We start from the raw sequence: 14,607 nt of genomic DNA, 5'->3' as shown, positions 1-14,607 counted from the left end.
AGAGCGTTGGTGATGGCATAGTCAACGTTAGGGGTGAAGTTGACTTTGAGTGGTAAGAATTCGAATGTAACTACAGAAATATTTTTTCTTTAAGACCATGAAAGTAATTAAAGTAAACATTGTATTTGAAAAATTATTTTAAAATTTTTTTATAAATATTTATAAATTATAATTTTGAAATAAATATTGTATATCGATATTTATATGTACATATTTATGTGTTTCGATGACAAACATATGTTAAAATTCTCATTAACAGTTGAACTTTGGAAAAGCAACCCTGCGAAAAGTCTTTGCAAACACTGCTGTTGAGATAAATTAAAATTGTGGAAAATTCATTGTCACTTGTGATTGTATTAAAAACGTCTGAAAGTTGGAAGTGCGCAGTATTTAGCATAGAAATTGATAAAATCGGTAAAAAAAAACAATAATTAGGTGAGTAACGCTGAAGAAAAGTATATAGAAGAAATACTTTTAGTGTTTAAATTAAAATTTTCCAATATGTGCTACCGAAAGTATTAAATTATTCGCAAGCAAGTGTGCAAAACCGCAATGCCTACGCGTTTAATGTGTTAGTAGAGTACCGCTATATACAGCAAACGTGTCGCCTATGCACCGTAATAGTTGGAAAAGAAACGAAAAATATTTGTTGGGAAAAAAACTTTAGTTCAGTTGTCAAAAATGTCATACAATTTTTTGTTATAAGTTGCTTTGACAATACCATCACTTCATATAAACGTTTTCGTCGTCTGAGTGGTTAGTTTTTAGAAAATAAATTTTTTCGTCGTGCGAACGTGTGTGATAAATAAAAATAGCATAAGCATAAGTAACTTTTATTTTATATTGAATTGAAAAGAAAAGAAAAGTGGAAAATATATATTTTGGCATTGGTAATTAAAATTTTGTATTAATCAAACAAAACCTGTGATGTGTGATATTAAAAGTCTGTTTCAACAATTTTCAGGTATATAATTTGTATGCAAAATGTTAATAAATCTTAAGGTAAAGACGCTTGATGCACAAACTCACGAATTTAGTGTTGATAATGAGGTAAGTTTAATAAATGTTATGTTATAAAATATTAAAAATAAACCTACCACCACCACCACCACACCCATATACAGTTAGTCGGCGATTTAAAGATTTTCTGATGAAACTTTCTTTTTCCTTTTTTTTTTCTGTTTATTTCATTTATAGATTACTGTGCGGGAATTCAAGGATAAAATCGCTGAAAAAACGAATATTGCCGCGGAACAGCAACGCATCATTTACTGCGGTCGGGTCTTGGCAGATGAGAAGCAATTGAAAACTTATGGTGAGTCACCGAACCAAGTCTAATCGGTTAGTTAGTAAGAAAGGCAAGGGTTGAAAATATTTCGAAAACATTTGTTTAGAATTTTGTTGTTATTTTACAATTAAATTATCATAAAAATTTAAAGAAAATAGTCTCTTTTTTTCTAAGTTCTGTTTTATACAAAACAGAGCAAAAAGTTCTGTTATGCGTTCCGATTTTATTGCTATCGTTAATTGTGTATTTGTTGTAATCATTGCCGTTTATAATACCAGGAATTAAGTGTCAGTATAAGATAAAGATTTAATTGGAAAACTATACAATTCTTAGTGGTTACAATAATACGTCGTGTCATACGGTTTTGTCTATCTGCAAATGTTTGTTTTTCTTGTGGTCTCAATTACTTTATAAATAAGCAAAACAATTGTTCCTATAAATATGGTTTTCTTTTGTTTTATTTCATAAACAATGTCCATTTAATACAAACATTAAAAATAATTTCTGGAGAGAATTGTTGACTAATACAAAACAGCTGTAATGACCATAGTATATGTTTTACTTGGGGACAACTATTATATTGTTTTTTAATAAAGAGGTTTTCGAACAGAAGTGAAACAACAAAAATTTATTTTTTAAATTATTTTAATTAATTGAATTTTTGGCTGACCATACAGCTGTTTCGAGTATTGCCAAATACCCTTCATCAGTGGTCTTGTAAATAATTCTTATATTTAATTATTCGTAAATAATTATTTTTGAGACTGCAAGTACCAGGAATCGAACTCGGGTCCTGCCAAATATGAAGCTCAGAATCAGCGCACCTTAACCAACTGATCCAAAGCCGTACTTGACTTTTTATGTTCGCATATTTTTGCTGGAGTTTTGTTACTTTTGCTATTAACTCATCTTAATTAAATAAAGATGAGTTAAAAATATATTTCGTCAGAAACACATGATATGCAGTTCGAAACAAAAACTGAATTAAATCAATCTTATATACAGAGACTCCACTGACTAGGCTCTCCCTGTGACGACTTCCTTGGTTAGCAAAAAATTTTTCAATCCAATTGAGGTTTGGATGAACTCACGTGCTGTTACTTGTTACAAATAAACACATCTATCCGGAACATGTATACTAACAACAGCTCTACTACTCATTATGGCGACTACCTGATATAACCATATCAAACCCTATTGCAGTGGAGCCAACATCAGTGACTTATAGACACTCCACACAGATGCAGTATCCTCTTCAAGACCTAGGTTAACTCTCAACAAGATTCTCAACAAGCCGACGTCTTTCACTTGCAGCAAGAACTCTCCTAACTTAATTAAGATCAGGGTACAGTCATGTGCTAAACAGTTACTTGTCACGCTTAAATATGTCGTAATGTATGCCCAAACTGCAGCTCTACCTACCCCCATAACGTGACCTATCTATTATCCCTCTACGCATACAAACCTTAGTTCAATTGATTTTTGGTCTCACCCTTATGATGTGGCTACGTTTCTTCGTCTGGAGTTGGATTGATTATAATTGCAATCCCTCATATTCTTTATTCTCCCTTTGTCCCCATCCTTAAACCAAACATCACTCATCCACATCCCAAATCATGTATTCGTCTTGTAATCCTTACGTTATATTAAGTAACACATATTCTTTATTCTCCCTTTGTCCCTATTCTTGAACCAAACACCACTCATCCACATCCCAAACCATGTATTCGTCCTTACGTAATATCTGCTTTCAGATCCCGACGGGTTACAACAACAGAAACCACCTGTGATAGCAAAGTTTCTTGTCATCTACTTAGGTTAATTTTAATACTTATCTGCCTTATATTTCTCCAAGCTGGAATTTGGGATATTTTCATCTTACAATCTGTACATGTTTTGATTTTAGGGTACTATTGTTGGGTCACAACAATAGCAAAATAAAATTCTGCTATCAATTTATTACAAATTTTTTTCGAGTGTTCCAGCTCCTAAATAAATAAACAATTAAAACAAAAGATTCAATTTAGATATGTTTTGTGTAAATTTACAAGTGAAGTATAAAGTTTTAAACGAAAGATATATTAATCTATTAGAACAATTAGTTTATGCACAACAGTAAACACTGCAGATGCATTGAAGAATAATCTTCGCTGTTGTTGTTGTAACCCGCGGAGATCTATCAAGCAGATAACAAGAATGATATACAAATAATTTAATCTTCGTAGTTGCATATAACACTAATGACTTCATATGTTATCTACTTTACAGATCCCTGCGGGTTACAGCAGCAAGAATGACTTTATTTCACATCACCTTTTGTTTATGAAATTTATTTACAATTTGTCAATAGCTATCAGAACACCTATAACATCATATATATATAATACTATAACTTTTAATATTAGTCTAACTTATCAAGAAATGAAAAGTGGTAAAATAAATAATTATATTCAGTAAGACGTTAAGTACACTATACAAATTAACCTATTATACCTTTTGAACCCAAACTTTAAAAAAAATTTAGTTCTATATATCTATATTTAGTTATATAAACTCCTTTTGGTTCGTTTTATCTTACTCAGCGATCAATTATTTCAATAACTTCCATATGGTGATTAGAGATTGTCAATTTAACCTAACTACCTACTGCAGATAACAATTATTTATTTTTAAAAAAATATCTTATCACTTAACTATATTTTTAAGTTTGAGAACCAAAAATAATTCTTCAATTTTTCTACAGAACGATCAGATGGTTACAGTTTTCTGTTCTAAATGGAGCATAAGACCTTGTTATTAATGTATATACCATATATACCACGTAAAAGAATATAGAATAGAATATTCATGTCAAGCAGATGACATGAAAGGAACTACAAACTCGTATACATTACATGGGTTAGGATGTGATTAGGTAAACGTAGTGTGAGAGGTGAGATTGTTAGGGACAAAAATAGATTGGGGGTGGAATCTTTATTGTAGTCATATTCATCATTGGGGGGAATATATTTTGCGTTGTTATATTATAACGAAAAATTTTATTTTCTTCATATACATACATTATTTTTCTTAATTTACTTATTTAAAATGTACAAAAAGCAAATACTTTTTCTTTTTAAAGATACAATTTCACTCTGACGTGAACAGTGGACTTCTTTTCAAAGTCATTTCAACGCTTTTCCGAGTTTTCTTTGTAGATCATTGGTTTTTGTTGTGATTACTTCATATTGCTAACTGTTGTTAGTGGCATTACTATATATTTGTCTCAAATATATGTAAAAATCTTTGTTATTGTTGGTGTAATCCGCTGGAACCAGTAAACAGATAAGATAAAAAGGATATACCCAATCATTACATGGATGGGGATTGGGGAAATGGATGGGTAGTGGTTAAGTGTTATTGAGAGGGGAAATGAGAATAATAAAAATCCTCGTCGCAACCTTCAATTTTCATATTATTTTTGACAATATAGTATTGTTTATGCTACACTTGATTTAATTGCTACTTCATTGGTTCATATTCAATTTTTCTTATAATATATTAAATTCTTTTAAAAAATTTCGATAACTTAGATTTGTTATTGCTTTTAGATGTCGAAGGTAAAGTGGTCCATGTTGCTGAACGTCCTCCGCCCTCTCAACGCGGTCCATCAACTTCCAGTTCACAAAATAATGATGTACCTCGTGAGACACGTACAGCTACTCGGGGAATGCGTGGTTCTCCACTATTTCGTGCATTGGATGGTTTGGTCGTAGGCACGATGGCAATCCCTGTAAATTCAAATATTGTAACTCTAAATATATTTTATTTAATTTATATATATGTATATATATACTAATGAATGTATACATATATGACCTTAAACATTTTAAATTAATTTATTTTTTTTTCTTTTTCTTCATAAACAGAGTAATGGCCAAATGCGTGTCAATCCATTTACATCTTCATCATCTTTTTGTATGAATCGTATTACTGTTGCTCGTCATATGTTGGATTGTGCTAATAATATCGCAAATTATCTTGAAGATCCACAACGTGTAAATAAATTTTTTTATCTACTTATTTATAAAATATTCTGCAACAACAGTAAAAATGACATATATATTTTTAGGGTCTAAATAACACTCCTTTGGATATATTGACACGTGGGCGTTGGACAATGGAATCTACTGTTGTTGAAGTTGGTATATCTGCAGCTGATTTACCAACAGATCCAACGCAAAATATTATGGAAATGGTCCATGGTGCTGTTTCGGCTGCCATGCAACGTCAAGGTAAGACAAATATATACAAGTAGAGTAATAATACAATTGTAATAAATATGTAGAACGCAACCCTAACAATGTTGAAAATCCAGCTGAAAACAACCTTACAATTAATACTTTACCTACTACTCGTCTTATTATTGAAGATGCACATAGTGAAGATGATAGCCCAGTTGACGCAGAACCTAACGCAAATGGTAATGCTGCTGAAGGCGCTTCCCCTACAACGCCAACAGAAAATACAGACAATGCAAATACTGCTACTTCCAATGGTGGTTCAACTGACACACCCCGACGTACACGTACACAAGTACTTGCAGAGGTTGTTGAACAAATGCGTCGGGTGCAAGAACGTCTTAATCCATTTATTGCACGTTTTTACACACTCTTACATGAGGATCCAACTTTTGAAGAAAATGTAAGAAATTTCTAAAATATGCTAATTGAATTTTAATAAAAGTATTGTTTTTAATAATAGGACACAACTGGACGTGAAGAAGCGCAACGCTTATATGATCGTGTCTCCGAAGCTTTACATTACATGTCTCATGCTCAACATGCCATTTCTGATTTAATGCTTGACGTTTCGCAAGCTACTCCACGCCATTTAACTTGTCGTCCAATATTAGTCGAACAAAGTGGCTATGTTACTTCAAATAATTATATTATGGCTTCAGCTGCCGCCCAAGCCGCAGCTACGGCTCGTCAACAGAATGCCAACAATACTAGAAATAATAGATATAGACCAGCAAGCACAAGTACTTTAACTACTAATAATGATTCTTCTAGTGCTAATAACACTGAGAATACAGGAATGGGCACAGCTCATGTAGCTATCGTACCAATACCTACTAACGCAGACAACGTTGTAGAGGATCCAGTTGATGAACCAATTATTGAAGTAATGCCACCTACACAAGCATCCAGTGTCAATATTGAAGGGCAAGGAAATGGTAAAATATTTTATTTTGTTTTTGGTTTTGATTTTTTATTTCATTTATGATTGATGCTAATTGTAGGAGGTATAGCGGAAATTACTTTACAGTTAAACGGACGTCCTTCAATTGGTACTTTATGATATATAATTTTTCTTCGGTTAATTTATTAATTAATTTTTCTGTTGATATTCTTTTAATAATTGCAAACTATCTTTGGCCTATTTTAACAATCTTCAGTTAGTCATGGGTTTCGATTTGTAATCATTAATATATTTATTTGTTATTTATATCTAATCAACTCTATAACAAATAATATTCGTTAATTGTATCATGACACTTATTTCTAATATTACTGATTAAAAACAACAACTCTTTATACCTTTACAAAATTTCTAAAGCCTTGATTAATAATATAAATCATTTTTATTATTCAATTCTTTTATTAATTTTTATACTCAATTTTTCTATTAACATTAGAGTATTTTATTGCAAAGAGAATTGTAATTCAATTATATTCATCTAAGCTTATTTCTACTACTTGTTACATTCATATAATATTTTTAAGAGAGGTTTCGAAAAGTAGTGAACTACAACAACAAAAAATTTTTTTATATTATTTTAATTAATTGATTTTTTTTAATTAATTGATTAATTAATTTTTGGTTGACCATACATCTGTTTCGAGTATTGCCAAATATCCATCATAATATTGTTAAGTAAAATTGTTCCTTTATTATTTTTATTAACATATTCTCCACTTCTTCTTCCAAAGGCCGTAAATCTTTGGGTTATGAGTTGCAAAAAAAAAAAAAAATTGAATAATAGAATTTCATTTAGGATACTTGTGATAGATTGTAAACAATATCAACAACTGTCATTTGTATAAATTCCACATAGTTGGCATAATCAATTTCACAGATATAACTGCGTATAGTTAATATCACTTCAATCGTCTGAATTTTCCACCTTTCTTTTATTGAAGTAATTTATGTTTAAAAAGCATTTAACAATAGATTAGGAATTTTGAAACCAATCAATATCCGCATAAATGTTAATAATAAATAAAACAAATGATTTTTCAATTTTGCTGCTCTAAACTATAGATTAATTTTTAGCGAAAAAAGATACGCTTCTTGGTTGTAAGTAGAATACATTTTGTGGTAAATCGTTCAGATCTAAAAAGGGTCAGCAAATATACTTATGTAGAATGTCAACTGAATGAACAATGAGCTCATTTTAAACAAATGTGCCGTCAAGGAATTCATTTCGTTATAGTTATTGTTGTCGCTTCAGATATAGATTCTAAAGTGTTACACTATATCTACATAATTTTACGTGGACAGTGTATGTTGTGTCGTTGATGTACGCTCAACATATACATCAGCATATATCACAAATCCAATACTGCTATTACACTAAAATAAAAACGACATATTAGAGAAAACGGTGAAAAGTACGATAAAACCTGACCAACTCTGGGTATACTCTAAGGCATTACGAAAAGTACGATCGGCTTAAAAGTAGCAAGTATGTAAGCCATTGAGGTATCTAAAAAAGGAGGGAGAGGGAGACAAATTGAGCATTGTTGTTGTTTCCATTCTGATTGAATGCTTTTTTTTTTGTTTGCAACTCATAAAGTGAAGTATTACGGTTTTATTATATACATATATATGTTATCACAAGGTTCGTCATCATAATTGATATCAAGTCTTGATACTAAAACTAGATGATCATTATTTCAAACAAATATAAACTGGAAATAGGGTTTTATTAATATTAACTCTATTCTTTAAAAATTTTCTTAGATATTTTTTTCATTGCATTTTCAAAAAAAATAAAATTGATAATTATTATCCACATATAAATATATATATAAAATTTTATAATGCATAAGATTTGTGTTATATATAATTTTTATTATATGTACAATTTATTTTATGTATAGTTTTTTTATATGTAAAATTTGTTTTATGTATAATTTAACTTTATGTATAACTTTATTATATGTATATTTTTTGTACATATTTTGTTATATATATATTTAGTTATATATATATTTTGTTATATGTATATTTAGTTATATATATATTTAGTTATATATATTTTTTTGTTATATATATTATTTTAACATACAGAAAAATATTTATTTGTCTTAAATCTTTATTTTAAATCCTTTTTTGTTTTAATATTTTTGTTTTTCGTCTTTTGTTATATATACATAGACCATGAAAATTATAGTAATTTAATTTCTTTTAAAACTAAAGTAATTTGTTCACTTTAGCTAAATTTTTGATATCACATTATCATAATTCATTTAATAGTTTTTTTTAAATTCGTTTTCAATTATGTGATTTCTTTTAAATATAGCTAGTTTATTAACATTAAATATTGTTTATAAATAATAATGTAAATAATTAAAATATTTATTACAGCTAATAATCGCACCCTTACAAGCGCTAATGCATTATCCCAGTTGATGCAAGAATATTTTAACGCTAATGTACCCGGTGAGAACGCAGTTCATGTACAAATTAACGCTCCAAATATTCTAGCGATAAGTACACGTCCATTAGATCAACAAGAGGAATTATTGACAAATAATGTATCAGATACTGATCAAAATGATGCTTCTTCACCCACTGGTGCTAATGACTCTAATGCAACCACAACAACCGGAGATCAAGCACGCGTTACAACAGCTACACTACCAACTACATCAACACAAACTCGTTCTACATCACGTCCTCAATTGCAAATTGGCAATTTACCACAAGGTCGCCTTATGCCGTATGGTATGCTCTCATCCTTTGATCGCTTTTTGCCTTGTAACAGTCATCACATACGTGAAAATACCGATAATAACGCAAATGGTGGCAGTAGCAGATCTCGTGGCGTGGCCGTAACATCTCGTCGTCCTAGACGTAAGTATGATTATGTATTTTATATGCATTATACACTTCCGCTTCTTTATCCTTCCTATATCATTTTTTTATTAACAAAAGCACCAATTAAAAATTAATAATATATTTTTATTGGCGTTGGTTACATTATTGATTATTATTTAATATATGTCAATTATGGTGTGATTGGGTTTTTAAAGAAATAATATGTAAAAATGTATACACGATACTCTTATTCCCACATCCAATATTCCACATTTGCCATTCCTTTATCTCATATACCACCCGTCAATTCATAAGTTAATTCATATCGACGTTCCTTGCATAATTTAATGGCTATTCGGCGCCTGACAACATCAGGTCATATCATAGCACGACGTTCAGGCAATGGTTCTAATATAGTTTCTATACGTAATATGTTTCCGCAAACTTTAACATCGATATTCCATCGGAATGCAGCTACACCAACAACTACAAATGCTGCTGACAATGCTTCCCAACGTAATTTACGCACTCAATTGCTAAATTTCCTGAACGAGTTCGTATTTAGTGGAGAGTCGATTAATGCTGACACTATACCGAATGCTGTTAATCGTGCTGTAACTTGGTTCCTAGGCTCACTTATGTATCTCCCGCAGTATGAGAAACCAGAATATGATTCACGAGACTCTTTATCTAACATTTTACGTCGTACGCTACCAGTGTTCTTTAATTTAATGAATGATAACCAATTGAACCTATTGGAATTTGAGCAACGCCTCAAACGTTTGTGTGAGGACATCATTAAACGTTTGTATAGCGTTTTGACTGTTTGCGTTGGTGAATCTAATGCAGAGCAATTATGGGCACAGTTGATGAGACTTCTATTAGTTCCCTTGCGTTCCAGTAAGTTTTTCTCTATTTATTTATTTAAAATTTTGAATTCAAATATTTTTTATTTTCTTTTAAAAAGAATTCCGTGACGAAGCCCTACAATTTTTGTGTGTCTATATTAATACTGCTGTACCAACTACTACAGACACTGTGGATGCTGAACAATTTCTTGTTTTACGTAATGCCCCTTCAAATGACGTAGATGTACCTATCGTAAGTATAAACACAGAAACAAAAAAGTCAGCTATTATAGCCGAAGAAGTTATTATAGCCGATGAAATGAATTTATGTAAAATCATTCATTTGATAAAAACTTGTCATAACTTAATTGTGTATGCCCAACGACCATAAAACCATAAATTGTAGTACTATTGTAGTACTATAGAGAAATACCTATACTCCCAAAAACAATAAAAATATCTCATCTATTGAGATATTAATCATCATCGCTGGGTTTAATCAATCGTTTCCAACTTTGAAAAATGATTTTTTTGCCAAATAATCCACTAAAAATTTTAGCGGAACTGTGCTTCGTCGTAGAATACATTATCGTGACTTTTAATTTATTTGAGAGTTTCACCACTTCTGAGAGAGGCTACTTGCTTTACTTCCTTTTCAAAAAATCCTAATAAAAAGAAAATAAATAATTTTATTCATATTTGAAAAAAATAGATTCCGTCAGAGCTCTAAAAAGCTTTTACCAAATATGATTTATACTATGGGAACTTCCATCATTCCTTAGTTGTTATTATTGTAGTCTGTGATGGCGCTATATCAGTCCTTTAAATACACGTTTGATGAACCTTTATTGACACATGTTCATCGATGTTATTGAGTGATTTCGTTACATAAACCCTCTCGTTCATTAAAAATCAAAAACACCAACTTTTTACTTATAAGTTTAGTTTGATATTTAGAGAGGTTCCGAAAAGTAGTGAACTACAATAACAAAAATTATTTTTATAATATTTTAATTAATTGCTTAGGTATTCAAGAAAGAATAATATAAAAAGATACAATAAATAATGCCTCCACAAAAAAATAGTATTGAAATACCATTAAATATATAATTGAATAATTAAATTATTCTACAGCTGATTTATGATATTTTATTCTTATTTGTTAATGGACTTTTATTTAATTAATTAAATTATTCTACAGCTGATTTATATTTTATTCTTATTTGTTAATGGACTTTTATAGCAAATTAATAAAACTTAAAGTTTGAACATACAAATCAAGTACGGCTTTGTGTCAATTGGCTAATGAATGCTGACTCTTAGTTTCAAATTTGGCAGGGCACGACTTTAACCCTTGGTAATTGCAGTCTCATAAAAATTATTTACGAATAATTAAATACAAGAAATAATTTCAAGAGCACTGATAATGGACATTAAGCAATACTTACAATACAGCTATATGGTGAACCAAAAATTCAGTTAATTAAAATAATATAAAAAGAATTTGTGTTGTTGTAGTTCACTATTTTTCGAAACCTCTCTATCAAAATACAATAGTTTCTATTAAGTAAAATAGTCACTACCGTCATAACTGACGTTAAATTACAATTTAAGTTTGAAATTTCTAAATAAATATAGATTATCATATATATATATATAAATATACTAATGTATATTTTATAATAATATAATATATTTTTTATTTAATTTAAAATAAAATAAAATAAATACACAAAGTTGTAAGTTCAATACCAATATTTACAATATTATATTATACAATATTAGATATGTAATATTACATTACATTTAACAAATTTTATTATCTGTAATTAATTTATTATATATCTGCAGCCTATGGAAACTGATGTTGATATAATCGAGATAAATGGCACTTCATCTGAGTTAGCTAACATTGTTGATGATCAAGCATGCACTGAGAATGAAACACCAGCGGATCCATTACCTAATGTTATAGTTGGCACAGAACCCTGGCATAATACTTTTCCAAATGAGTGGTTACCAGTTTTGACCCGTGATGTACAAACCCAATCTGAAGTACAACAGCAAAATTGATTTTAATTTTCATTCCTATAATAATGTTATAAAATTTTGTTTATTTACAGACTGACAACACTCAGCCTCCATTTTCTGATGCCTATATATCAGGTATGTCTGCAAAGCGTCGTAAACTTATACAAACCACAAAACCATCATCGGAAACAAATGCTCTTCTTGCCGATAACGTTCGTAATGCAATAACAGCGGTGGGCGTAACAAGTTCAACCGCATCTAATTTACCACAATCAGTCGATGAAATTACAAGTTCTATCGCAAGTGATGCTACTGTGCAAGCTTCGTTTGTTGAGGCAGTGCGTACAAATGTACGTGATCGTCTTAAGAAGGATCCTGACTACAAGCCAGAAAAATATCCACAAACCGCAAAATTTATCAATAAGTAGGAGCTGATGTACTGATAAGTACATTAAATTTTATATACATATATATTAAAGTTAAAATTAAACAATTAAAACAAAACAAACATAAATTCTATTTAAACACTCGAACTTGGGCTATTGCATTAAAATATAAATAATTTTATTTTTGAAAATTGGCACATAAATTTATTTTAGTTTTTATAAATTATTGCAAAGATTTTTGTTGTTGAAAAAAACAAAATTCTAAAATAATTGCAAAGCCTCAAATATAATCAAAACAAAAAAAAATTTATTTGTAATTAAAACAATGTAATTTCTAAATAAATAGAATAAAGTAAACATAATCAATACAACTTGTATTTTGTATCTATGTGAGTTAGAAATAGGAAAAAAGATTGATTTATTTAAAAAATGTGGTTATGCTTGGAATTTAGATATTGTTAAATAATTTATTTATACTCGTATGTTCTTTGATGCAAAATTGTTTTAATGCTTTAATAAAATTTTTATTTGTCATATTATTAAACAGCATATATTTCATTGTTTATTTCAGTGCCAAATTCATTGCCTCGAATAAAATTTTATGTAGTGTTTTAAATTTTACTCGAGTTGTTCGGAGCTCAAAAGCAATTTTGGACATGACCAAGTTCGAAATCGCAAAATTCGTGGCAGTACTGCGAGGCTATATTTTTTAATCAGAAATACATCAGCTATAAAAGAGAAAAGAAATAAGAGGTTCCAACAGTGGTCGGGTCTACGTCCCGCAGTCACTCATCAAACTCGTCGACCAACTGTCGTTCACTACCTCTCAAAGGGTTTTTACAAGCAGATTTCCGCAGCCTACAACAAAACGAAAAAAAATACAAAATAACTTTTTGAGATATTTCATTATGGAAGTATATGAACTAATGATTCTGACGGACATCTAAAACAAAGATCATCAAAAATAAACTCCTGTCAGGTTGGTTTAAAAACTTAAATTTTTATGACCGGGTGTGTTGTGACTATATTTCACTTGGATAGAGAGGAAGTTCTGCTGCCATTAAAATCAAAAACCATATATTTGCTCGTACATTTGCTGTTATTCGTATTTGCATATATAAATACGAAAAAAAAAATGAAACGTTGAGCACATTAGTTTTTTTTAATAAGTGCTCGGCCCTCAATATTTGGAGTGTTCAATCCAAATGCTTCAATTCTCGAACTATTCGACCATCATAATATTTGAAATCTTTGCAGCGTTACTCTAATATCATCCATTAATAATTTTGATTCTTTCATCTAAAGAAGCCGAATATAGGCTATAACATTCTTTATTAGGGTGGTTACCGTACAAAAGCATGTCGTTGCTTATGCTCCAAAAGACTTATCAGTCCTTTAATAACCATATGTCAAAAGTTACCATGACATATGCATTGTTCTATTTGTTAACTTTTCTGTTATTCATTCATGTTTCTTTGTCTAAGAGATATTGTTAAAAGTGAATTAGGGAGACTATTATTTGCGTTATTCGTACGTAGTTTTTAATACTCTGATATGATCTGCATTCTATTCAGCCGCGAAACTATCTACTAAGTCTTCCCAATTTGAGTAGAGATAAGACAATGCCACTGAATTGATTTTCTTCACAGGTGATGAAGCGATTTTTTCTAGAAAATATAGGGACATCGACATTATCTATATTATCATGATACTGTATAACTTTCGTACAAAATATAAAATCAATGCTGTGATTTACACCTCTTGGCAGGATCCAAAACAATATAGTTGAAAAGTAAATTTGACTTCAAAGATTTTTAGCCACACGAGTGTGTTTAAGAACCAAAGTGGGGATGCTACTTTCCGAATGAATAATGCTGTATTTCACACCTCTTGGTAGGATCCACTATATATTTAAATAAAAATTTTATTAAAATTTTAATCAGAAGTGTGAGTTATTTACATTTAC

At 30.0% G+C, this 14,607-nt stretch overlaps 1 protein-coding gene across 6 annotated transcripts; it reads left to right on the top strand.

Annotated features, from left to right (window-relative positions):
- The first annotated feature begins 221 nt into the window (after positions 1-221).
- On the top strand, positions 222-12,776 carry LOC119665929 (large proline-rich protein bag6-B). 6 transcript variants are annotated; one of them, XM_038075289.1, is made up of 14 exons: positions 222-435; positions 965-1,050; positions 1,198-1,315; positions 4,879-5,060; positions 5,197-5,325; positions 5,400-5,562; positions 5,616-5,971; positions 6,032-6,506; positions 6,573-6,620; positions 8,924-9,412; positions 9,752-10,276; positions 10,344-10,477; positions 12,076-12,279; positions 12,348-12,776. In XM_038075289.1, exons 2-14 carry the CDS (start codon positions 985-987, stop codon positions 12,681-12,683), a joined length of 3,225 nt encoding a protein of 1,074 aa, XP_037931217.1. In that variant the 5' UTR covers positions 222-435; positions 965-984; the 3' UTR covers positions 12,684-12,776. The 6 variants fall into 6 exon arrangements, with proteins under 6 accessions (XP_037931217.1, XP_037931311.1, XP_037931349.1 ...); XM_038075383.1 differs by having other exon boundaries at positions 4,879-5,075; positions 5,700-5,971; XM_038075421.1 differs by having other exon boundaries at positions 4,879-5,075; positions 9,851-10,276.
- Positions 12,777-14,607: the final 1,831 nt, after the last annotated feature.

This window comes from Teleopsis dalmanni, chromosome 1 (genome assembly GCF_002237135.1).
Source record: "Teleopsis dalmanni isolate 2A chromosome 1, ASM223713v2, whole genome shotgun sequence".
Classification (NCBI taxonomy): Eukaryota; Metazoa; Arthropoda; class Insecta; order Diptera; family Diopsidae; genus Teleopsis; species Teleopsis dalmanni.
This window is presented reverse-complemented; position numbering and strand designations above follow the sequence as displayed.